The sequence below is a fragment of the Nymphalis io genome, chromosome 23 (genome assembly GCF_905147045.1).
Source record: "Nymphalis io chromosome 23, ilAglIoxx1.1, whole genome shotgun sequence".
NCBI lineage: Eukaryota > Metazoa > Arthropoda > Insecta > Lepidoptera > Nymphalidae > Nymphalis > Nymphalis io.
In genome coordinates this window covers 7,371,630-7,397,568 of record NC_065910.1, presented here as the reverse complement: position 1 = coordinate 7,397,568, position 25,939 = coordinate 7,371,630, and the positions used below count along the sequence as shown (strand labels likewise).

Here is a 25,939-nt window from a genome sequence, read left to right as displayed (position 1 = left end):
GCCAAGCTTAAGTTTGTGGAAAAACTTACAATATTTGATGTATGTAACGGGCACACTCATCATAATTGTAGTCTTGTCTCAGTTATATAATATATTTTATCAAATGAAACATTTAAAAATTCTCAAAACTTAAATCGGATAGTCGTCCATTGAAGGGCTTATTCAACGTCATATCTTAAGTAAAAGGGAATAATAATAGATACGTCACCGACAATTATTTTAATCTTCGCAGTTCAATGGATACAAATTGGATAATGGACGCCGCGGGTGGCGCCTGCGTTCCCGCTGTGATGTCAAGAGCAGGTGACGTTTGGACTGTCATGGCGGGTTGGCGGAAATTTGACAGTGAATTTGGCGGGAATAGGTAATATTTTCATTAATGTTTTATTAAGCGAATAATTGGAATGGGATTTCTAATAATGTTACTTGCTTCTTGTGATTGTTCTCTTTCTAGTCGTAGTATAGAATCACAGATATACAAAATAACTTTAATAATGACTGCATGAAACCATTATTCGAAATATTATCTATATTATAACGAAACTACAATTATTTACGCCGACGCTTCGGTATTTTTTTTAAATATATGATTTTTAATTTATTTATGCTTTTCCAAGTAATACATTTAAACATCATGTTAAAAAATACTAATCAATTATACTGGTTTTTTACTTGATAAAAGATTATAAGTAGATTAAAAAAGGTTTATAATTGTATTTAACTACCTATGTAATTTAACCGACGAAAAACGGCAACAATTAAGTTTCTTGCTTGTTCTCGGTAGAATCTATTATCTAGATTAAAAACCGCTGGTTACATTCCATTTAATTTAATAACTAAAACTTACTTGATTAAAGTATATTTTGGCTTTCAAAATAATTAATAACTCTTTCTATAAATTTGTAATACGTATTTTGTTTTTTTTTTTTTAATTTTAATTTTATAAGTATATTATTAAAATGACTGTTCATTGACTGACATAAATAAATAACATCATTCCCTTAATAATTTATTATTATGATAATTATTGTGGCCAACCTAATTAATTTTAAATTTCCCATAAATAAATGAATAATTGTAAGATTTATCTTTAAATTATTCATTTTACATGTATGATTGGTTATAACGCATTGTCCACCTTCCAGACGCCAACGGTGCCTTAAGCCGAGGTTCCATAGGAGGCGCCATCCACAGAGTCAACATCCCGTCGAGTATTTTAAGACTTGCCCGGTGACGCTGTCGAGGCCAAAAAAAGATTTCTCCGAATTAATAACAACTCAGATACAAATCATTACTATTAATTTACAATGAAACACAATATAAACTTAACAAAAAATTAAGTAGTTTTGCGAGTTTAATGCATTCAATCATTATTTTTGTTCTCATCAACCAACTTTCATCTCATTAGTTGTTAATTATAAAAGCATTTTTCAATTAAAATCTGGGTTGCCAGCAATTTATTACCCATGTCTTACCCCATTAATAACATCTTAACAATCGGTCGTGTAGCTTCCGAATAAAGGCGTTCATACAAACAATCGGGAGTAAGTTTTTAAGTAAAAAACAAAGTCATATTTTACTTCCCATTTGAATATTTTTCTAAAGACTTCGATTTTTCGTCTAAATTTTGAGAAGTTATTTGTTTTCAGAGCACGAAAGGGTTTCTCTCATCTCGCATAATTGTAACTTAAGAACAGATGATGACATCGAATCGAAATCAATTTCATTCGACGCGTATTCGCGTTATTTACATATTCGTTTTAATTAAATTTGACTTAACAATTTTATTTTATATCTAACAAAATTAAAATTTATATAAATAAAAATAAGTAAAATAATTGCATGTTTTTTCCAAAATGAAAGGTGAGATCTGCGTACACACGAGGTTTCTGGTCTAAAAATATATTTTTCTTTTTGTACTTAAGTATATTCTTCAATATTTCCTTATTTTACACGTGAAAAACCGTTTCGGGAGTTAGTAAAATAATATAAATAAATTTACATTATAAAATGCGAAAGAAATTGCGTCTGTGTGTCTGTTTGTTACGCTTTCATGGTTAAGCCACTGAACCGATTCTGAGGAAATTTGCTATGAAATACGCTTGAACCTCAAGGAAGGACGTGGACTTTTTTATATCTAACATCTCCCTTCATAGCACGCGGGCAAAAACTAATACACAATAATTAGATATTGTAAACAAAAGTTAATTAAAGAGAACATTAATAATTAGATTGAGATACTTCTGCCTTATTAAATCTCTTTGCCTTAATTATATTTGGAATAGCTTACAGCTTGTTTAGCATTACGTAATAACTACGTAATCATCGTACAGCGCTAATGATCAATTCGGCATAACTCATAAGCAATATTAATCGAATAAGCACTGTCTGTATGAAATTACATCGCCTCTGTACTGAATTCCCTTTGTGTCCAGTTTGGGAGGAAATTGTATTAGTGCATGCCTCTGTGTACGTATTTGACGAACTAACAGTGTAACGGTTTAGATTATTCGAATGTGTAGACGTGGTCATTGAAATAAAATATTTTTAATCGTATTTAAATTGATTGTTTTTATAAGTTTTTAATGGCCTGATTCGGATTTTGCCGCAAATGTCAAAGTGCCTAATTACTTCGGACTACGTGGTGACGTTATTTCCAAGCTCGTTTGGTTTGTTCGACTCATTCATCAAATATTGTACCGCCAAACAACAATGTTGTTGAAATGCCGCGTGGGTTATATAGTTACGAGAAACACATCTTAGATCCCAAGGCGGCGCATTGACGTTATAAGGAGTAATTTTTATTTTTGCAGTGCCTGAACCTTAATCATTCGGTTGCGCACGATTTTTCAGCAACGTTTAAAGTTAAAGTAACCACAGATGATGAGTTCCAAATAGTGAAGAAAGAAAACGTAAAAATAAAATTACGAATTTGAGAGGGACGTATTCCGCTCAATGCAAGATACAAGTCGCTGACCCGGAATGTTCGATTTATATCTCTCGCGCCTTAAAAACTGTAACAGAGTCCGATATTAAGGAAAATATTCACGATATGGTAGTACCTTAGTGTTGAACGTCTTCCACAGCACAAGGACACTGCTTTTAATTCGTTTAAGGTCAAGATACACGCAAGTAGGATGAGTACATTTTTAGAAACCAATTTTTGGCCCGCAGGTTTAGTATACCGACGCATTAGAGAACGACACACACGGAACTCTTTAAATAATAAATAATGTGGGTAGTACGACCAGAACAAATATCACATTAAGCACGTTTAACTGTCGTTCTATTAAAAGATCTATCGAACAAGTAAGAGACCTGTCTAACAATAATAAAGAACGAAATTTGTAATTTTTTTTTGTTTGTATTTCAATTATATGGACCTTTGTTGTCTGAGAATAAATGATTATTATTATTATTAATATGAAGATGACCACTTACCGTGAGGTGGCTCTTTTGATGATGTCCTCCTAAGCGATTTCGACCACAAGAAAAACATAATCGAGAATAGTTTCTTTCGTCTGAATTTGTTTTCGAATCGGTGGTAGATTTTTGACAAGTGTGATGTTTCTGTATTAGTGCAGTTAGTGAACGATTAACAACGAATGGTGGGTCGATGGACGGAAATGTGGGGTAAAGAGCTCAAAAGCAGATTTCTAGAAGTTACTTAGTGTCTACGTTAATTGTCAGAAGCGAATAACTCTAGAACGTTTAAAAATAGTTTTTTTTAAACTACATTTAATGGTGACCTTGAATGTAGTTTTTTTTTAAGGACGAGTTATGTTCGTTATAAAAAACTTGTGTAGGGGAAGACGGCATTACTTAATGTTTGAAAGGCAATAAAACCGACAATGTATCTTAACAACTTATTTAAGTTTAATAAGTTAAATAATTAAAACAAATAAGGATATAAGGATTATTCAGTGACAAAATGAATTACAAAAAAATACGAGAAAAGTTCCTATAAAGATGGGGATCTTAACTAAATCGTTTGATCGCGGAGGTTTTGAAGGTTTCTCGTGCGTAATAATAAAAAGATATCCCATCTTGCCACGGCTTCTCCTGCGTAATATACTAGTTACCCATCCTGACTTCGCACCGGTAATATGCAAGTTCAATAAAACAATTTCATCGCAAGTCAAGTTTTCTTTCGGAAGTTTTATCAAATATTAGATCATCTAAACAGTACAATAAAACATTTATTGAATGTGATATATTTCATCTCTCCCTTAAAAAATTCAAACTGCAAGTAAAAGAAATATTATACTCTCAAGAGCCTTAATTTACTCATGCATTTTTAATTAATTAATTATAAATTGATTATTTATTATTAAATTATGTTTTCTTGATTTAAAAATTAAATTTATATTAAATTAAATTATATAAATGAATTATATAATTTCATGCACCTATTAAATATAAAAAATGTCTTGTTTTGTAATTACTTATGATTAATTTATAAATGGAAACTGTTTTGGTTTATGAATTGTTTTATATTTTTTATTTTATTGTAATTATTTCACTGTTTGTTTCCTGTACACTAAATAAATAAATAAATATTGTATAATTTTCGAAAGTTAGAAAAAGATTCACAATCCACGGAGGATTGTCTATGAATGTCTTTGAATGTCTTAATGTGAATATTTCATTTCAATGGATTTAGGTTATAGTTCTTGCGTGATCAAAAAACTAAAATTTTTGAAATTACTTTTCTAATAACACTAGTAGGTATTGACTACCACGTTGGTCTAGTGACTAGATTAGACGGCCTTATGGCCGCAGATCGCAAGTTCCTGTTAGTTAGTAAGTTAGGGAATAAAGAGTGTATATGTCTTTGCGCACACACTTTTGCACTATAATATGTCATACGCTGTTGGCTAATCTCCCCTGAGATTGGCCGCCGTGGCTGAACTCGGTCAGGCGGACATCATAATGAAATCAGAAATATAAGTCTGAATGTAGAAATAATAAATGTAGGTGTCCTGCTCTCCTCGGTAAGACATAAATACGTGTAATGACGTTGGTACGTCATGAGGTGAATTCGACTTTGACCAACCAACTATTATTCCATACATTATTTTCATGATTTTTCCTTCCTAAAAGGCCGGTATCTGCAAGTCATATGGCGTTGCAGATATCCATGGGAATAGTCGCGCTTTAGGTGACAATCTCATCACCACTACAATACTTAACTACTCAAGCGTAGTAATGGGTAATATTCTATTTTTATAGTATGAAAGAAAATTAGTCAAAATGTTTAGTGTAAAACATACAAACCAAAATTACTATTTTCTTAGGTCAGGAAATCTCCTGCGCATAACTAGTCAGAACGGCAGACTCGAAGTTTCATTACAATCTCATAAACAGCAACTCGTAAAGGACAAAGATACAAACATTCCTTTTTATTTACTAAGAAAAAAAAACTATACCTTATATATGTATATATATAGTTTTTTTTAAATAAAAGAAAAAAATAACATCATTAATTGTACACAACTTAAATAAACATTGCCTGTGTTCGATAACACTGTTGGAGTCTTCCCTATATACGAATGACACCATAGAATATCAAAATAAATCAAAATAAAAAGTATAACATAACATTTTGTGGGTTAAGATCCATTCTGTGTAACAACGTCCAATTACTCTAATATATTAAAAATCTAAATAATTTGAACACATTCAACAGATCACAAGCCAAGTCAATAATTAATTAATTACATTATCTGTCCACTAACAAAATGGCGGTTTTAAATTAGCGCGCGTTTTTTTTAATAACGCTGTTGTATGAATCAAGGAATCTAATAACTATATTATAATAACAATTATTGTGATATATAATTAAACGAGTATGTAAAACAACAATTAATATTTAAAATTAAAGTGACATTCAAATACAGTTTTAACAATCAATTTTATATAGTCAGTAACAGCCTGTTAATGTCCCACTGCTGGGCTAAGGCCTCCTCTCCCTTTTGAGACGAAGGTTTGGAGCTTATTATATAGTCGGCCCAAAATAAAAAAATATGGACCTAAGTTATTACTCAAGTTATTATGTGTTTACGACAAATATTATTCTGATAAAAAAGAACGTACTTCCTTCATAATTAAGGTTTGTCAATGTCGTCTCACCCTAGAAAGATAACCTACGTCGAATCGACGTGTGTCAATTTGTGAAAACGTTTTTACTCAATGGCGTTTCGCGTCACAGCAGCCATTTTTTCAACCAACGTAGTAGTTGCCCAAGAGCTTGCAGGACACATACTATTCACTCAATTAAGTGTGCTATTTTCGAAGATATGAACTTACTGTACGTCGAAGTGACGTTTGATTATCTTTTACGTTACTTTTTGATCGTCGATGTTATTCATGTTTTTGACATATTTTTCCGATATATTTATTTAACTTTTACATAGGTCGATGTTATTCATGTTTTTGACATATTTTTCCGATATATTTATTTAACTTTTACATAGTTCTTTTTTATGCTTTGGGTAATGTTAAAACAACATGATGACGTCACAAAGTAGGTTAGGGTTAAGCTAATATATCGACCATTGCATGAAACCAGCGACGAAGTGGTGGACAAACCAAACAGATAAATAGAAGATATTTTCCATGAAGAAAATAAGATGATGTACACGTTATCCTATATATATAGAATAGGAAGGCGGACGAGCATATGGGCCACCTAGTGGTAAGTGGTCACCAACGCCCATAGACGTTGGCATTGTAAGAAATGTTAACCATCGCTTACATCACCAATGCCACCAACCTTGGGAACTAAGATGTTATGTACCTTGTGCCTGTAATAACACTGGCTCACTCACCCTTCAAACCGAAACACAACAATAACAAGTACTGCTGTTTTGCGGTAGAATATCTGATGAGTGGATGGTACCTACCCAGACGAGCTTGCACAAAGCTCTACCACCAGTAAATAAAGAAAAAAACATATGGTAAAGATAAGTCTATGGCTTGTTCTTCGTACCTTTAAGTCTAAATCTGATTATTTTTAATTTTTTTATTATTAATTAGGTACAGAAATCATAAAAAAAAAACGTTGATTATATGACATACAACTATAAATTATATGCATTAGAAGAAAGATTATTCAATTTAAGTATTTTTTTTTTTTTATGCTTTTAGTATGTTTTTGTAATTCTGTTTACTCTAAGTGTATAAAATTACTACCATGTTTTTATTTTCGAAATAAAAACCTTCGAAATAAAAAAAAGGTCAAAATGACCTTTCTTGTACTATAAAGTAAGGTTATCTTTCTAGGGCTAAGCTAATCGTAAGTCAAATAATACAATTTGTTTAAGTTATCAATTACAGCGCCATCTATTGATACATGTAAACTATCTAACGATAAGAAACGAAGATATTTAAAGTAAATGTGAAAATTATATTGAGTTGTAAATCTCGCTCAGAGATGGCGTTAATAAGAACTTACATTATTCTCAAGGAATTAAAAGTTATAAATTGTACTCAAAATTTAAAGATTTTCATCTGTGAATGTTAAGATTTTTATGATCTATGAATGAGCTTAAATTTTTCATAAAATTGTCGATATTTATGTAACCAATGAGCAACAATCATTCTACTTTAAACTAAAACATAAACTTATTAAATATTACAGACCACATTTCACAGATTAATTGTTACGGTACTTCAATACACAGACTATAATTTAAAGTATTACATTAAACAATCAATGAAAATGTATAAATACAACTACAAGTATATTTTAAAAAAGGAATTACTGTCTTTAGTAATTAAATAAATTGCTCGCGTAACCAATGCATTATGGGGTAAACAACATTCTAAAATAAAAACAATAGTTTTTAACTTATCTAATAATTTTTTTTTTTTATTAAATATTAAATTTTAATAACAGTTGATCTGTAATATTTATAACCGACAAAATCCATGTCATAAACACTATATTTGTTTTTTACTAGACCGTACAATTAAATTTGTTACTTGTATTAAGGCAAATGAATAAAAAAGTAGAAGAAAATAAACAAAACCGCGGGAAACTACAAATCTAGACTACAATTCTAGTAATCAAGTGCTTGTAACTTTAAAATATTTGTAATCTATTTCAAAAAAATATTTGACTTTGGTGTAAGTATAAGCTGATAAAATCAATAAAGTTGCTTCCAGTGTTTTAGTTACAAATTACGGTTAATTCGTACAACGTGACAGCAACACCGTTGCAACTTGCGAGTTATAGCTATACAAATTTATACACATGTAGGTCAAAGAAAAATGGCTTAGCACTCGTAGCTCCCTATTTACTGTGGTAAAAAAATATAATTTTTAAGTTTAAATGGCCTTCAGTGATTTGTGTCACATAAGTAACGCGTTTAAAACCGTCGAAAATGAAGCTGATCAGGTAAGTACAGAAGTGTTTGTGAAAAGTGCCATGGGTGTTGTAAATGTCCAATAAGAGCTGTCAATATGACCCAAAATCCGTGAAAACCTCGCAAATAATAGCTTAAATCGAATGATATTTGAAAATAAGTGTAACGGAGCCTCAGATTGGGAAACATCTATCAATGATCATGTAATCTCCGAACACGCCTATTTACTTTTCGAGGTGAACGATGACAAACTAATAGTGCCCACAATATTTTTAGATTTATACGGTTTGTTCTTTAGAGGACGTAATAAAATATGTAGCCGACAATCGTAGGCGCTTTGATTATGACCAAGTACTTGGTGTAACATAGCTGTGATAATAGTTGTCGATTATTTTACTTTTATATCTATGTAGATACTACGCGTTAGATTGTACTGACTTTCTCTGACTACTTTATACAATGCGACGTCCTTCATTGCTAAATCAATAACAACAATAGTTATAAACTAAACATATATTGCATCATATAGAGTAACTAGTGATTTTAAGAGAAAAATTATACATTTTAATCTTGTTTGTAGTGAGGTACAATAGAGGTACAGATATTGATTTAGTTAAACCATCAACATGAAATTGTTTAAAATGTCGCAACTTAAAACAATTATATTATTATTAAAGGTACCTTATTCTGAAAAATATTTTTTATCATTAAGCTAAATATTAGGAAATATTCCTCAATAATTAATTTGTAATTTTTATTGTCAATGTATATTGGGATGGATGAATTAATCATTTCAAATTTATTTCTTACTTTGGCTAATATATGCTTTATAACTAGGTGTTTTTGTTGTACAGATTAGCTTGCAATTTATACTATTTATTCAATACAGATAAAAATCCTTGTCTATTTTCATCATGTTGAATGGTTGAGTCGTGAAAGCAGAACAAACAAACTCACTTTCACATATATAAGATTACTATTGATTGTAAATATTATTAATATTTTATACATTTTTTTGAATTTCTTGTAATTTATAAATGTGTAAGGTATTTGGCCTAATTGGTCAGAAGATCAGTTTTGTAATACCTTATATTCTAATTTCTAGTTTTGTTTTCATGTTTTTATATTTATTTTTTCTTTTGAAGTGCAATAGAATCTGTTATAAAGACAGCTATGGATAGTGGATACTTTGTTTTTACTCAGAGCATGTAATTACTGGCCATGTAGTTTGTCTCTGGGTGTTTGGATTACCATTCGATTGGACTATGAAAGTCAGGAAATAGGTAGTGTTACACTCACCACTGTTGCTGAAGTATAGTTTTAATTCAACATAAGTAACTTTGGATTACAAAAGTGAGGGAATAGAGTGCACTTTGTTTTTTCGAACACAACAATTTTTATACAAGTAAAACTTGTAACAACTCCTTACAAACTGTACTGATTCAAGTATACATTCTGATGACATTTATATCACAAAGCATACACATGTATTAGATAAAACGGTAGTTTAAAAGTCAGATTATGTGAAAATTCAGTATAAATTTGTATATACATAAATGTATGTACAAAAGTGAGTTTGTTTGTTATGTTTTCACATTTTAAATACTTGACTAATCATCATGAAATTATGCGCACATTGTCAGGGGTATGGAAAAGGATATAAAATACTTAACATCTCCACCTTTTCTGGTAACGTTATACAATTGTGTAGATTATCATCCATATATATTTCAAATATGAATAGAAATGTTGTTATATATCTGTTTGATTTGAACAGACTTAATGCTCTTGGACTGATTAACTTTAAAGTTAGAACACTTTTTTTATTTTTTAGAGAAACTTTTATACTCTCTCCCTTGTTTTTTTTTTTAATCTTTTATTTTTAAGGGACCTTTATAGGCAGCCTGTATGTCGGCCCCATCGTTACACGCTAAATTAAAACAAAAAAGGCTCAAAAACTAAGACTAATTCAGTTTGAGAGAATCACTAACAAATTCATATACTTTAATTGCCGAAATACTCGAAGGTTTACTAAGAATAGAATTAAAAACACAAATATTCATAAAATTTAAATTTAGTTAATATTTTAGTTTTTCTCTCAAATTGTGGTTACGAACACATGCCAATAACAAGTGTGAAACATCATCTAATACAATCCCCCTTGTTGTAATTCCCCACTAGATATATCTAGATGGCGCTACATCAATAACTTATGTACATTTCAATAGATTGCCATGACTATTGGTATATACAGGTGTTTCAAAATTTTAAGATAATTTTAAGCCATGTAGTGCATAAAATGCATACATTAAAAAAAAGTTTATTTTTAAAACTAATGGTGAATGATATTATTTTAGAATCTTGGTAGTTTCATGTCAATGCGAACACAGGACAGAACAAGGGTCCCAGGGCTTAGCCAGCATTTTTATAATCCTTTCTTTATTTTTATCTCTAATCAGTTCTTGGATTATAAGCAAATTGGTGGTTTGATAGTTAATCAACCCTCCGTTGAGGACATTTATATTATGATAGTGCTTCACCCTCACATGCAGCTGGAGTACATCATATATAAAATATAATCATTTTTGGTTTTTAAGCTGGGTTGCCAATTGACTGGGGTGTATGGCAAGACATTGTTGGTACATTTTTGATGTAGCTCTATTTTTTTTTTCTTTAAAGTAGACATTAAAATTTTACATAATTTTTTAGAAAAATGAATGCTTCTTTCTTTGTTCTGTATTCCTATATGATGCTGAGTTAGAACTGCAACATTGTTGCTGATGTTTGTTTAAGGGTTTCTATCTGGCATAGTACCATCAATATAGAATAGGTGGTGCACGAATTGTATGTTAAAGGGTCACAGCAGTAGTAGGTGTTCGCACATTAGCTAGTACATCATGAAATCACTGATATCCTAATTAAAAATAAACCTTATTTACAGTCGGAACGTATTATGGAAGAGAATGCCATGGTCCGGGATCTCATCACAAAGATCCTTGATGAGACTGGACCGGGAGAAGCCAGCGGGTGTGTATTCTTATTTTTTTTTATTTATTCTCATAGATTATTATAAAAGTTTTTTTATCATTGCTATACAATCAATTTTGCACATATTCGTGTGTGACAATACAATCTGAAAAACATTATAACTAAATTCTACTCATTTATATGCATTAATTTTTTTTTTTTTTTTAATAATTAATCTTAGACATTTATCTAATAATTCTGAGATCATACATATATTCAATATAACTGCTAAAAGCATTAATTTAAAACTTTTATTTCTGATTTATACTTATTTTTTCTCTATTTCATATTTTTTATTTGTAAACAAATACACTTGATAATTCAATGAAAGTGTTGCATATTATTTAAATGAAAAATCAAATTTTAAAGTCAAATTTTTTAATATAATCCTTTGAGTGTTATCAGTGGTTAAATATGTAGGCAAAAGTTTAATAATGGTTACTTTTTCTTAATTTGTTTAATTTTAGCCGATTCGATAATAATCCATTTACTTACTACTTAAAACATGACTCATACAACGCTAAATTAACAGACGTATTATTTATCGTTTTCTCCTTGAACTAGTGTTAAAAATAACTTAAATTCGTCAACAGTGCAGACCAAAACTGCATTGTATCGAATTCGAAGTACAATAATTAACAAATATCATTAATATATAATAAAAAAACCGATAAAGTTTTATATTTAATGTTCTCAAGTTTTTATATGATCCGTCAAGTGAATAATATATTAATTATGTTATATTTTACAAGCTTTTATTCAAATTCACCTGTTAGTATTTTTTACAACAGAATTACAAGTCAGTTCCAATAAATTGAGTTGAAATTCTACACATACTTTTTGTATGCATGGTATCTTTTTGAAACTGGGAACATTAGGATAACGGTACACAGAACGTTTTTCGGCAATGGTTAATGTATATACAATTAAATATCGGAAAGTATAATTTATTTTTCATTCCGTAACAGCCTGTGAATGTCCCACTGCTGGGTTAAAGGCCTTCTCTCCTCTTTTTTGAGGAGAAGGTTTGGAGCTTATTCCACCACGCTGCTCCAATGCGGGTTGGTAGAATTCACATGTGGCAGAATTTCAGTGAAATTAGACACATGCAGGTTTCCTCACGATGTTTTCCTTCACCGTAAAGCACGAGATGAATTATAATCACAAATTAAGCACATGAAAATTCAGTGGTGCTTGCCCGGGTTTGAACCCACGATCATCGGTTAAGATTCACGCGTTCTTACCACAGGGCCATCTCGGCTATTTTTCATTCAACAAATTTTATTTTTTTGTTAATTGACAATTAATCAATATATCTTATTACGCGTTTATAAATACTATATATTAATAAATAATACGTTTTCGATAAATATGCTTTGATAAAAGCTCTGATTTCCAGCCAGGACTGATCACAAACAATAGTTGTGAATACCATAAAGAGCAACTTGAGTTTAAATTGTGGCGAATCAAAAAGGTTTTATTGTAAAGCTTACTTGACTAAAATACATTTGATTTGATTAATAAAAAATGCTATATATTATATTTTAATTATTACAGCCCAGTACCACCACCGGAAAACAGTGTAAACAGTGTACAACCAAGCACAAGCCAGTACACAAATAATGACACATACATGCCATCTACATCCTTTAACTATAACAACAATCTCTATAATCAATTCAACCAAGGCGAAAATGGTTACAACTATAATATGCAAAATGGCTTTAACACGAACGGCTTCGTCAATTATTCGGACAACGATATCAACCCCCTACTCTGCTTGGAAACAGTGACTGATGACACAGTTACCCAAGAACAGCTTAATCTTCTCCGACTAGCAGCTCAAGAGATCGGAGGTGCCCAGTTCACAAGTCCAAATAAATATGATGACAAATTTTTCAACTACTTCGAGCCCAACCAAAGAAATTCTCTCCCGGAAGCTGGTATGTACTCCAGCAGCTATAGCAGACCAAACAGCCTCGAATTGGATTTGAACTTCAACTCGAATTATGATAGCATCTTCAATGCGCAAAGGATTCCAAATAAATATGAAAATGGTTTCCCGAAAGAACAGGTTCAGGAGTCGCCGGAAGTTCTGGCTTATTTAAGCCAATTGAGCTTGAACATTGAACGGGCAAAGAACGATCCACTACTGCAAGGCGATTACAAGCTGCCAATAGACTTGGGCAGTGCTTATCAAAACGATGATTTTAATAAAATGCAAGAGGAAAGAAACAAGCTGTTCTACGGTAATAGGGGTTTCCAACAAGTTCCTAATAAGGGTTACAATTGTGAGAATAGTTTTTACCCAAACGATTTGATGTCTCAAGTGACTGAAAGGAATTTTCAAATTCCGAATTACGACTTTTCGAACCCTTCGATGAATGCTTTGAATTACAAGATAAATGGCTATCATCAGCACAACGATTATGCACAAAGGCGAGATATGAACCAGCTGTTGCCTCGGGACGGTTATCAGGGTACTAATGTCGACCGAACGAGTTTCGATGGTATGGGGCGCGAAAATGTTCAACAGACTCTATTGAAACAGCAGGAGTTGGCGAGACAAATGTCTCTTTTAATGAGGAGCCGACCCCCACCAAACCAGTTAAATGTTGATGTGTCCTTTATGCATGAAAATCCAGCTTTTAATATTGGTAAGATTTTTTTTTTAATTTTATTATTTATATAAAGAACTTTTGAATTATTTCTTCAACTAAACCAATAACTGGTGGTCTGTATGTACCGTAATGGAATCACAGGAGTAAAGATAAATAGACAAATTTGACCTTGAATTGACTTGAAATCATTGGTGTGATCCTGAATACATTCATTATGGATTTGTGAAAAAATGGCGTTTTGAATGTCGGTGAAGTTGTTATCGGAACTTTGGATGTAAAACTAAAGTGGCTTATGTCCACTAAAATTATGGTCCTGTGTAATAGTGTTATATTGTAAATTGATATATAGCAAACAAGAATTTAGCATACCTATTATCTAATTGCATTGAATTATTTAAGGTTTGGATTCCTGTTATGTTCTGATTGGAATAGGCTATACACCCGACTAACCCAAGGACTGAGTAGCTTGATAAAATCTGACACCTTTAGTCAGACTGTAATAAATGTCATGTCAAAAATTGCCTTATTTGGATTGGATAATACTAAATTGACACAATCTTTCAGATTAGCCAAAAAACAAAAAGGTAATTGTTAAAACAGTAAACAATAGTTATCATTTGTGTAAAGGTATCGGAGCATTGGTCGGTCCCAGTCCACCACATGTGCCACCACCAGTGTTACCTTCACCGCTGGTCGATTTACCTGTACTGGTGCCATACTATGCCATGAGGAATATGAGGTAAATTAACAAGACTATGTTTGTCGGTCATATTTCATCATGTCATGTGTCATCGTATAATTAGAATTAAATATATTATATTATTTGAATAGTGTCAAGAGCTATGTGCAAATTTATCACATAACAAGTCTTAATTTGTAAATAAAAATACATGTATTTAAAAATAAATATGATTAGTAAATAATAATAAAAAATATTGCACAAGTATTGCATGATATAGTTATTTGAAGTCGGTGACATGAAGAAAAGCATATTTTAATTGACTATTAACTACTTCGTGATCTCTTCGTTGTGTCTAAATAGCTACACTGAGCGTAGCCGTGACTCACTACTCACACTCCAGCAGGTTTTTTTTTTTTTTTATATCGCCGGGAGGGCAAATGACTCTACTCCACCTGATGGTAAGTGGTAGTAGAGTCCAAACGCGACGACGGCCAGTACAGACGGGAAAAACGTTCTGCACTAGCCGCCTTCGCCTTGCCGGCCCGCAAGATGCCTCTTCACGCCTCGTTTGAAGGAACCCGGGTTGTAAGAGGAGGGGAATACGTGAGCTGGTAAGGAATTCCATTTTTTGGAAGTGCGACAAAGAAAGGAGTTGCCAAATTTCTTTGTTCGCGATGGAATTGATGTCACAGTTAGGCGGTGACATCGAGAACCAGCTCGCGTGGACTTAAGAAGGAAGGGGGAAGCAGGAATTAAAGCTTATATAGCATACAAGCACTAGCGATTGGGAAAAAGAGTGGTTCGTGTCATCGTGCGTTGAATCACCCATACACCAATATACCCAACACCGAGCTAAAAATCAAATACAGGCAAGGAAGTTGTACAAGATACAGCCTTATCGCTGAGACATCGATCTCTTTCATAGTTGAGGCAGAGGAAATTAAATAATAAAGAAAAAATATTTCATTATAATATTTCTTCTTTATTGTTTTTCCTCTGTATTAAATATATTATTATATTTTTTATTAATTCCAGGGCTGTTGCTACAACTTCCAGCGTCCTGCACGTGCGGCTCGACGAGTGCTACGAACAATGGAAGCAGCTGGAGCGAGAGAGGAAGCGGACAGAGGCCAGACTGGCCTTGGCTTATCCGGGTCGAGCGGTGTCCTCCTCCAACTCTATACCTGTTCCAAGGTTACCACCCTGTCCTACGAGGGTCGATCGACTCACCGTGGACATGCTCAGGGAACATACTAAGGTAAATAAATAGATATTATTTTTTAGGCATCAAGTCCCATACTTTTGGTACATGATTATTACACATTCAATACTTTCAAATCACACATTAATAATATTACATAAAATACATTAATAATTTAAATAAATAAGAATTAATAATTAATTAAATACATAAAAAAATGAAAAAAAATTAGATACAATACAAATTGTTATTAAATACTACTATAGAGTATCTGTCATTTTTGATATTTAACAATAATAATCTACATTTATAATCTGTGGACAAGTAGATTGACAGATACTCTTCATGGCGGGAAATTGATGCACATTGAACTTTTCTTACGAGCATTGCATGATAAAATATATTTTAAGAATATTTTGTGATTGCGAATAATACAAGGAACTTCATTGTATTCACTTTAAAAATAAGGAGGTCATAATGCGTGATATTTTCCTTGTGTGTATGTGATTTTAATGATTATATTAGTGTATCTGAAAGTAAAAGTAAAAACCATTACACAGGTTTTTAATATATATATATCGAAATACCAATCATTACGCACACTAAGAACGGATTTTACGCAAATATTATCCAAAATATATTTTTCCTCTTATCAACCTGTGGGAAGCCGAGACGATTAGCTATTTAATGTATATTTATATAGGTATACAGTAACAGCCTGTAAATGTCCCACTGCTGGGCTAAGGCCTCCTCTACCTTTTGAGGAGAAGGTTTGGAGCTTATTCCAACACGCTGTTCCAATTCGGGTTGGTAGAATACACATGTGGCAGAATTTCAATGAAATTAGACACATGCAGGTTTCCTCACGATGTTTTCCATCACTGTCTAGCATGAAATGAATTATAAACACAAATTATATAGGTATATGCAGGCAATATTTTTGAGTACTTTGTTAAAATCTGTATGAATAATGGTAGGTTTTTATGTAAATGTATAGTGTAAATTTATAAAATCACCAACAATTACACAACATTACACAAAAAAAATCGTAATAAAAGTACCTTAATCGCCAACACGTTGAACACAAAAACGTTAACCTATTTTTCGTTTATAAAAGAGTCGAATAATAATAATAAATATTGTAATCAAATTTACTACATTATAGGCATTATTTTGTTAGGTATTAACACTTATGGGCAAGATGGAGACGCTTCGTGCAAGTGTCTGTGTTGCTCAAAACAAGAAACCAAATAAGCCGGAAGATGGCAAGATAACAGTATTAAAGCGGGGGCAAGACAACGTGTCAACGGAAAAGGAAATTGACCCCGCGACCTTCGACCCCAGCAGCTGGAAGGAAGATGTCAAAAATATGTCGGAAATGTAAGTTGTATTATTTTTTGTGTTTTAGTCAATACTATTCTTTCAAATTGTACTAAGTAAACATATTAAAACATATTTATATTATTTTTCCATGGAATAAAAATATAATTTACTAGTTATTTAATTTGAGATGCATACGGCTGAGGGTAATTTTTGGCTGCATTGTGTATAAAATGCGAATGGATATTTTTTTTGTTACAGTGCACCGCACAGTGAGGTGGAAAGCGCGATGCTGGCGTGGCGCAACTCCGTGGCTGCCGTGCAGGCGGCGAGACGTCGTGAACTGGCAGCGCCACAACCAAACACACGCGTCCTGCGTCCAGACCGTGAGTACACCAGACACACATATATATACTCACGCCACAACCACACACACGCGTCCTGCGTCTAGACCGTGAGTACACCAGACACACACGTATACACACTCAGTTCACGCGTCGCGACGTCGCGAGCTGGCACGGCCACAACCAAACACACGCGTCCTGTGTCCAGACCGTGAGTACACCAGACACACACATATACACACTCAATTCACGAGGCACGACGTCGCGAGCTGGCACGGCCACAACCAAACACACGCGTTCTGCGTCCAGACCGTGAGTACACCAGACACACACATATACACACTCAATTCACGAGGCACGACGTCGCGAGCTGGCACGGCCACAACCAAACACACGCGTTCTGCGTCCAGACCGTGAGTACACCAGACACACACATATACACACTCAATTCACGAGGCACGACGTCGCGAGCTGGCACGGCCACAACCAAACACACGCGTTCTGCGTCCAGACCGTGAGTACACCAGACACACACATATACACACTCAGTTCACGCGGCGCGACGTCGCGAGCTGGCACGGCCACAACCAAACACACGCGTCCTGCGTCCAGACCGTGAGTACACCAGACACACACCATATACATACTCAGTACACGCGGCGTGCCGTCGCGACAACCATTAAATATATAACAAAAGGTACATGTGTGTTTGTATTGCAGCTATCGTGCAGCTGTCGGAGGCGGTAAAGCAGCTGTGCGAGTGTGCGCGGCGCGCGCGCTGCGCCATGTGGTGCGACCTCACGCTCACCGTGGCGCTGGCGCCGCTCGCGCAGGTACGGCCGCCTGTAAACACCCACACTGTTAATATTTAAAAAAAAATCTTACGACCTCAATGCGCCGTCTTTGGGATCTAAGGTGTTATGTCGCTTGTACTATTTTATATTATACTGCCAACTTGTCATTTTACCGGAAAACAGTATAATTGAATGAAATTGATCCACGCAGGCCAAGCTCGTCTAACTCACACCTCTGCTCAAACCTAAGATCATTTATCCGTTAAAAAATTATTCTTAAAAATCATCTAAACATCCTTCCTATAAATTGTCCAAATATATGAGTATGCCAGTGTAATAAACGCAAGTAACAACATAGAATGCATAGACCATTGTCTATATGTCGGCCAATGTATAAAGAAATAAAATATACTTTTAATACAGATGTCAATTTCGCCGCCAATACAAAAACAGACTACGGCTCCGAAACAGTCTCCCCAAGAGAGTGCCACTAACGCGTCCAGTACTTCCAAACCACAAGAAAAGAAAGAGGTAAGATAATTTTTATTTGAAAAACATATTTATTTATTAAATAATTAGTCATTGATGATGATGATGATGTCCTGATTGGTTTCCGTAATCTCAAAATATATTAGTCAACAGCGCAATACTTATTACAGTGTGTAAACTCTATTTTTCCATCATTCTCATAATACGATAGGACGGTAATCAGACACGACCGGAAAGAGTAGACGCAGGATCAACGGATTTACGTGTTTTTGGAGGCACACACGTATACAATTTCAACTTCCAGACTCTGTGCTACTGAGATTCTTCGACAGAAAGAGAAGATTTTTTGTTGGCCCGATCTGGGCAATTTGAAACCCGGAAGGACCTCGTGATCTTAGGCCTTATATCAAGCTACTAGACAAATGAGGCAGTGAAAATGCCTATAATGGTTTATCATACTGTACTAATCTACTATTGTTCTATTTTTTTGTCTATTTTTTGAAAAAAAAATAAGCTTTTGTTACACAATAAGGAAAAAAATTTTTTTTTCAAACTCAGTTGGAAGTTGCAAATCGTGAAATTAATGACCTTATTATAGAAAACAATAATCTTAATAAGAAAATTCTTTTTCTGGAACAGAATTTAAAAACATTAAGTAATGCATGTTATAATTTTAAAAAAGGAAATGAAAAAAATTTAGATGAGACAATATTGAACTTAGTGGAACTTATAACGAACAAAACTCCACCAAAAAAAGGCATAAAGAAAAGGCTATTTATATTCGGCGGTCAACAATGCAGTGGCTGGTCTGTCGTCTGGTCTCATCACTTCAAGGCAAAATACACGTTACGCAGATTATGATATACAATCAATAACGAAACCCTTCGCTAATACTGAAGAAATAATCAAACCATGTTATAATATTGCCATTAGAAAAATTGACCAATTTATTTTGTCTACAATGTGAACATGACACGAATCCACTCAAAGTTATGATAGAATTGGCAGCAATATTAAAATATTTAAAAAATTGTAAAGTCATTATTCTAAGCGTTGATAAAAACAAATTTTTTAATGAATATATTTTAAAAAAATCAATTCGTCATATGTGTAAAAATATGACAAACGTGGATTATATTAATGTTGGAAAATATGTGACCAAAAACGGATGGGTAAAATATGTTTGTCAAAAAATTAATTATTTCTTAGATTACCGTTACTATAAAGATAATTATTTAGTCTCAAAAAAATTGGCCACTTAAAGCACATTTTAGTGGCTTACAAAACAATAAAATTATAAATACAAAAGATAATTTGTATAAGGATAGTACTGTTATTAGTAAAATCAATAACGTCAAAAAGGGAACTATCCCATATTACTTTTTTAAGATTAAAAAAAAATAATACGAACGAGAATGCGACTTTTTTGAATAATAATAATAAAAATAAAGATTTTTTTTCGTATCGAAACAGACGACTAGTAGTATATTTTCTGTATTACATCAAAACATGGCCGGGCTATTAAATAAACTAGATTTGATTGTATTGTATTTAAATGTATATAAACGTTTCATTAAAACAAAGTGCATGTTTTAATGAAACGTTTATAAAAAAAGGTGAGGAACACAATATTAATCTACGTAACTATAAACTCATTGTAGAAAACTGGAAAAGCGTGGGGGAGTCTGTATATTATTAAATAAACTTAAAATGTAAACCTATACAACTATACCGTGATATTTCAACAGAAAAAATATTTGAATGCTGTGGTTTGGATAATTTATATACCTCTCCTGAAATATCAAATTATTTGCTTATACAGAAACATAAATATATTCTTTAATAAACTTAACTCATTTTTAGGTAGGCTTACCAAACAAGATAAAAAATATATAATTTTAACAGGTGATTTTAACATTGATGTGTTAAAAAATAATGAAATCACAGAAGAAGTTAAAAACATTCTATTAGAGTATAATCTTAGATTAATCATAAATGACAAACGACAAAAATCTTGCATAGATATTATTCGAATGAATATTACCAAAGCTGGAACTGGTCTTGAAACAGTCTTATCTTTCAGATGATACATGCCAAATGATATAAATATCTTTAAACAATCCAATTCAAAAAAATAATTCTTGGTACATATTTAGACGCAATTATTGTAAAGAAAATATTCTAAAATTTGAAAATTATGGCTTGGTTGGAGGTTTTTGAAGCAGATGATAATGTGTTTTACTTTCTGCGCTTTCCCTTACGAAAAATTAAAATTAATTCTAACGTTGAAAAATTAAAATGGATAACAAAGGGTATTAGGAATTCTTGTATATATAAAAGAAAGTTAAGATTATTATCCTATAAACAAAAATCAGCAGATCTAAAAAAGACATATGATAGTTATTCTAAAATACTAAAATCATGCATCAATTGTTCAATAACTAAAGTTAATAATAAATATATACAAACTGCAAATAACAAAAGTAAAGCGACATGGGACATAAAAAATAAAAAAGATTATAAAAATATTTGTAATGAATTTACCGACATTATCTTTAATAACAAGAAAATTGATGATGCATTAGAAATCGCAAAAATATTCAATGAACACTTTATAGGTATCACAAAAAAAAAAAAAAAAAATTAGCAAATAATAAAGCAAAGTATTCTTTTGCAATAAACGACGTTATTTCTAGCATATTCTTGTATCCAACATCAAATGTGGAAGCAGTGAATATAATAGGTAAACTAAAAAACTCTAAATCTTTAGGCTATGACAATATATGTACGAGCGTCCTGAAAAAAAATGCAAATATATTATAGCACCTATTCTTTCGCATTTAATAAATCTCTCTTTTTCAAAAGGAATTATTCCAGATAAATTAAAAATATCTATCATAAATCCAATATATAAAAAAGACGATCGCAATTATATTAATAATTATAGGCCAATTACATTAATTCCAGTGTTGTCAAAAAATTTTGAAAAAGTCATGTACAATAGATTAACGGATTTTTTAAATACAAATAACATAATAAAAGAAGAACAAAATGGATTTCAAAAAAAAAAAACAAATCAACGACTAGCAGCTTTTTCCCTTGTAAAAACTATATCAGAAAATATTAACAAAGAAGTGCCAATAGTAGGTATTTTCTTTGATATGTCAAAGGCATTTGATTTTGTGAATCATATACTGCTCATGAAATGTGAAAAGTACGGCATTAGAGGACCCGTTCGAAGTTGGTTAAATAGCTATTTTAAAAGACCGTACGCAACATGTAGAAATATCAAAAATAAACAACAAATCCGAATTAAAAATTACTTATAAATCTCCCAATCTACAAAAGAACTCTGGCGTCCCACAAGGTAGCGTTTTGGGTCCAATGTTATTTATATTGTACATTAACGATGTTATAAAATATCAATGTGTTTTATTTGCTGATGACAGCTTAGCTGTTCCTCATACTAAAACTAACGTCGCCTTTGAGGATGATGTAAATAAAGCTGTAGAATCAGTGTTGTCATGGCTAGAATCAAATGATTTATGTGCCAACATATCAGAAACGCGATTTGTCAAATTTTCAAATTTTAAAACTAAAAATTGGTTATCGTGGAGTGGAACTTGAAGAAAACAATTAAACAAGTAAAATTCCTTGGTGTACAATTGGATCATAATTGTGATTGGAAACTGCATATAAGTAATCTTACTTCTAGAATAAATAAGTTTGTATATGCTCTTCGCAAAATACAACGTACTGTTGGCAAAGATGGTGCTCTCACTGCATATTATGGATATGTTGTTTCCTTATTAAATTATGGCTTAATTTTATGGTGTAATTCTACTAATTTTAATAATGCTTTTATCTGTCAGAAAAAGTGGTTACGGACTATTTTTGGAATTCAACCTTTAGATTCATGTAGACCGATTTTTAAAGTTAACAAAATCTTGACACTAGTCGGATTGTATATAATGGATGTAGTCATGTTTGTAAAAAAACATCCACATTTATTCGAAAAAGCAGGTGATAGAAGCAGGCTTGGATTAAGAGATCTAGAGTTATTGATACCACCTTGCCACTGTGCTTTCTTCCAAAAAAATTCCTACATAATGTGCATCAATATAAAATTAAAAAATGGTTAATAGATAAAAAAAATTACTCTATAAATGAATATTTAAAAATTCAAAAATTATTGAATGAATAATTAATGAATTTGATGATTCATTCAACTTTAGTAAATGGATAATTTTGGATAATATTATTTTTTTTAAGTTAGAAATATCAGCATTTACAAAAACTTTATCCCCAAAGTATGGTAATAATATATGGTATGGTATGGTATCTTTTAATATAAGTGAATTAATTTCCTTGTCGGTTCTCGGTAGTATCTACATTTCGAACCGATTTTTAACCATGACAATTTGACGGTTAAGGATGTCTACCTATTTTAAATAAAGTAAATGTATATTTTATTATTTAACTATGCACTTAAATGTATAAACTTAAGTAAATCATTTAATTAAATTAATTATTGTTAATTTTAAACCAATTTTTATTTTCATCATTTTATAAATATATTAATTAATATAATAAGTAAATAAGAAGATTAATTAAAGTCTAACTTTTAATAACCGAATTACAGACCTAGCAAGAATTTCTTTTACATTGATTTCCTTTTACAATTAAATTTATAAATCTTGCTTTGAACAACAGAATAAATACATTTCTGTCATACATTTTCATACAAACATATCATTTTGTATACAAAAAAAGGCTCGTTAAATAATAATAATAATAATTTATTTATTCAAGTAACAAGACATACACAAAATTACAAAAAAAAAAAAAATAAACACCCCTATCTACTACTTATACAATTTACTGGTCCAGCTGAAACTTTACAACAGCGGTTTATAAATATACAGTCTAGTCTGTTAAAGAAATATGTAATAAATTTTCAATTATATAATTTACAGGAGAAATTAACCACCGATAACCAGCCATCAGCGTCCGATACCAAACAAGAGAACGAACAGAAATACAATAAAGATAAGAACAATCACCGTCGTCCACAAAATTTCAGGAAGCTGAACCAACGTAATGACTTCTACCAAAGGAACGTGAGGTATGATAACAGGATGGTACACAACAGACACCCGTATCACTACTTGGCTACAGGACCCATTAACTAATCTGTAATCGACTAAGGTCATTTTGGAGCGAAAACTTTTAAAACGAACTCACTTTTACGTATGCAATTGTCACTTATGTAAAATGGAATTTTTAAATACTTTGCTTTAGAGTTGCAACGAATTCAATATCATTTGTATTCTTGGCGAATTAGACATATCTTAAAGTATTTTCATTATTACAAACGATAAATTTAACAGGAAATAATGATTGTTTGATTTTGATAAAAACGATTAAGCAATTAGAATGCTCCGATTTTGAGGAAAGGATTTTGCACCGAAAACCGTAATGCGACATTATTCGGTACTCTTTTCGTTGCAACTGTAATTTGCATAAGTCATACAATTTGTTTTTTAAAAAAAATATATTGAAATTCTGTGAGTTTTATGTTGTAATAAGAAATAAGTCTGAATTTTATAGAAAATTTAATTATATAAAAAGCGTACGGTATTTCCGTTTGATAAATTGTACGATGTTATTTTAGTATATTTAAAACAAACATTTGTAATAATTTCGTATCATATCTTGAATTTTTTTTATAAATCACGCCATTGTAACAATGGTCCTTATAAACTTTAGAGGTTTTCACTCGAAAATGATCATTAAATACACTGAAGATTGGTCGAAAATTGGCTGCATCCATAAATAATCCAAGACTAATTCACTGTGATGTATATTTTATTCTCCATAAACACCGCTGTGCTACCTTCAAATTTTATAACATAGAACAAAAAAAAAATCTAAAAAATTACAAATTTTCTACTTTTTTATATTCACCGCATATTTGACAATATTTTATATTAAAACGATGCAGCCAATTTTCAAAAAAAAAAAAAAACACAAATGATTAAGAAAAAAAGCATTTAATACTCGGCTTGAAAAGCGATTTTTTGTATGAGGCTCACTTAAGCCCTTTATATCATTGGATATTTAGCGCAAAACTACGAAGATGTTTCTAGAAGAATCTTTATAACGCAACGTGGGTTGATAATAATATCAAACACGCTTTAACCGTTAAAAAAAAAAACTATATCTTAATATATACAGTACTTGAATCTCCATAAAGATATTAAGAAATATTTAATTCAACAATAATGTTCATAATTTTTGATTATAACGGAATAGTTTGATATCTTAAGCCGCGTTGCGAATTTAATCACTATTAATTTGAATAGAAAGATCATAAATATATTCTAAAGGGGTCGTTGCAATCCTTAAAATATCATATCAACAATAAATTAAAAAAATAATAATAATAATAACACTGAAATGCACTTTTTAAAATTAATATGAACGATGCATTTACATACAAAACTCGAATATTTATTATAATTATAAAAAGTGTTATTCGTGATTCCTTAAACAGGTATGAGAGACCACAATTGAAATATATATATATGTTACTTATTCTATTTCATATAGGACGTGTGTAGGTTAGTTCGTATGCGTATCTAATACCTTGCGTTTTATTAATCGTGCTTGGCTGGGATTTTATATTAAATATATTAAACGTCTCTATGTCTGTCTTTAATGGTATGGCCAGTTCGATTTCCACTTGCCAAAATTCGCTTGGTGTGAGCGAAATTAAAAAAAAAAAAAAAACATAATATTTACTTATTTATGACTAATAGTAATGGTTAGAAAAAATCATTCCCACGATAGCACTCCGTGCGTTGAATCTAGTCAAAGATTGGCAACTAATAACGGAAATGATTTTTATACTAAATGAAGTGTAATCGCTTTAAAGTGATTAGGGTTATACGGGGAAGTGTGACAAGGATAAGTGACTTAATCTATCTAATAAAATGTTTTGTTTCGTTCACACCAACAAATAAACTTTAATATGTGATGTTTATTCGTTAATATTTTACTCTATTTTATTATCAGAATTCGTGCAAATGA

The 25,939-nt window shown here is 31.7% G+C and overlaps 1 protein-coding gene across 2 annotated transcripts; it reads left to right on the top strand.

Moving 5' to 3' along the window:
* The first annotated feature begins 8,262 nt into the window (after positions 1-8,262).
* LOC126777507 (uncharacterized) lies at positions 8,263-24,516 on the top strand. Of its 2 annotated transcripts, none has more exons than XM_050500529.1 (10): positions 8,263-8,401; positions 11,311-11,396; positions 12,954-14,053; positions 14,645-14,756; positions 15,756-15,957; positions 17,081-17,280; positions 17,482-17,606; positions 18,285-18,397; positions 18,782-18,889; positions 23,824-24,516. In XM_050500529.1, the coding sequence occupies exons 1-10, from the start codon at positions 8,336-8,338 to the stop codon at positions 24,037-24,039; spliced, it is 2,328 nt and encodes a 775-aa protein (XP_050356486.1). In that variant the 5' UTR covers positions 8,263-8,335; the 3' UTR covers positions 24,040-24,516. The 2 variants fall into 2 exon arrangements, with proteins under 2 accessions (XP_050356486.1, XP_050356485.1); XM_050500528.1 differs by having other exon boundaries at positions 15,735-15,957.
* The last annotated feature ends 1,423 nt before the right edge of the window (positions 24,517-25,939 follow it).

Bases quoted from the DNA above. Each gene is read 5' to 3' on its own strand.
- LOC126777507 (XM_050500528.1), top strand. From the start codon at position 8,336: ATGGCCTTCAGTGATTTGTGTCACATAAGTAACGCGTTTAAAACCGTC. The intron at 11,397-12,953 runs GTGTGTATTCTT...TAATTATTACAG, and splicing joins GGACCGGGAGAAGCCAGCGG to CCCAGTACCACCACCGGAAA. The intron at 17,607-18,284 runs GTGAGTACACCA...TTTGTATTGCAG, and splicing joins ACGCGTCCTGCGTCCAGACC to CTATCGTGCAGCTGTCGGAG.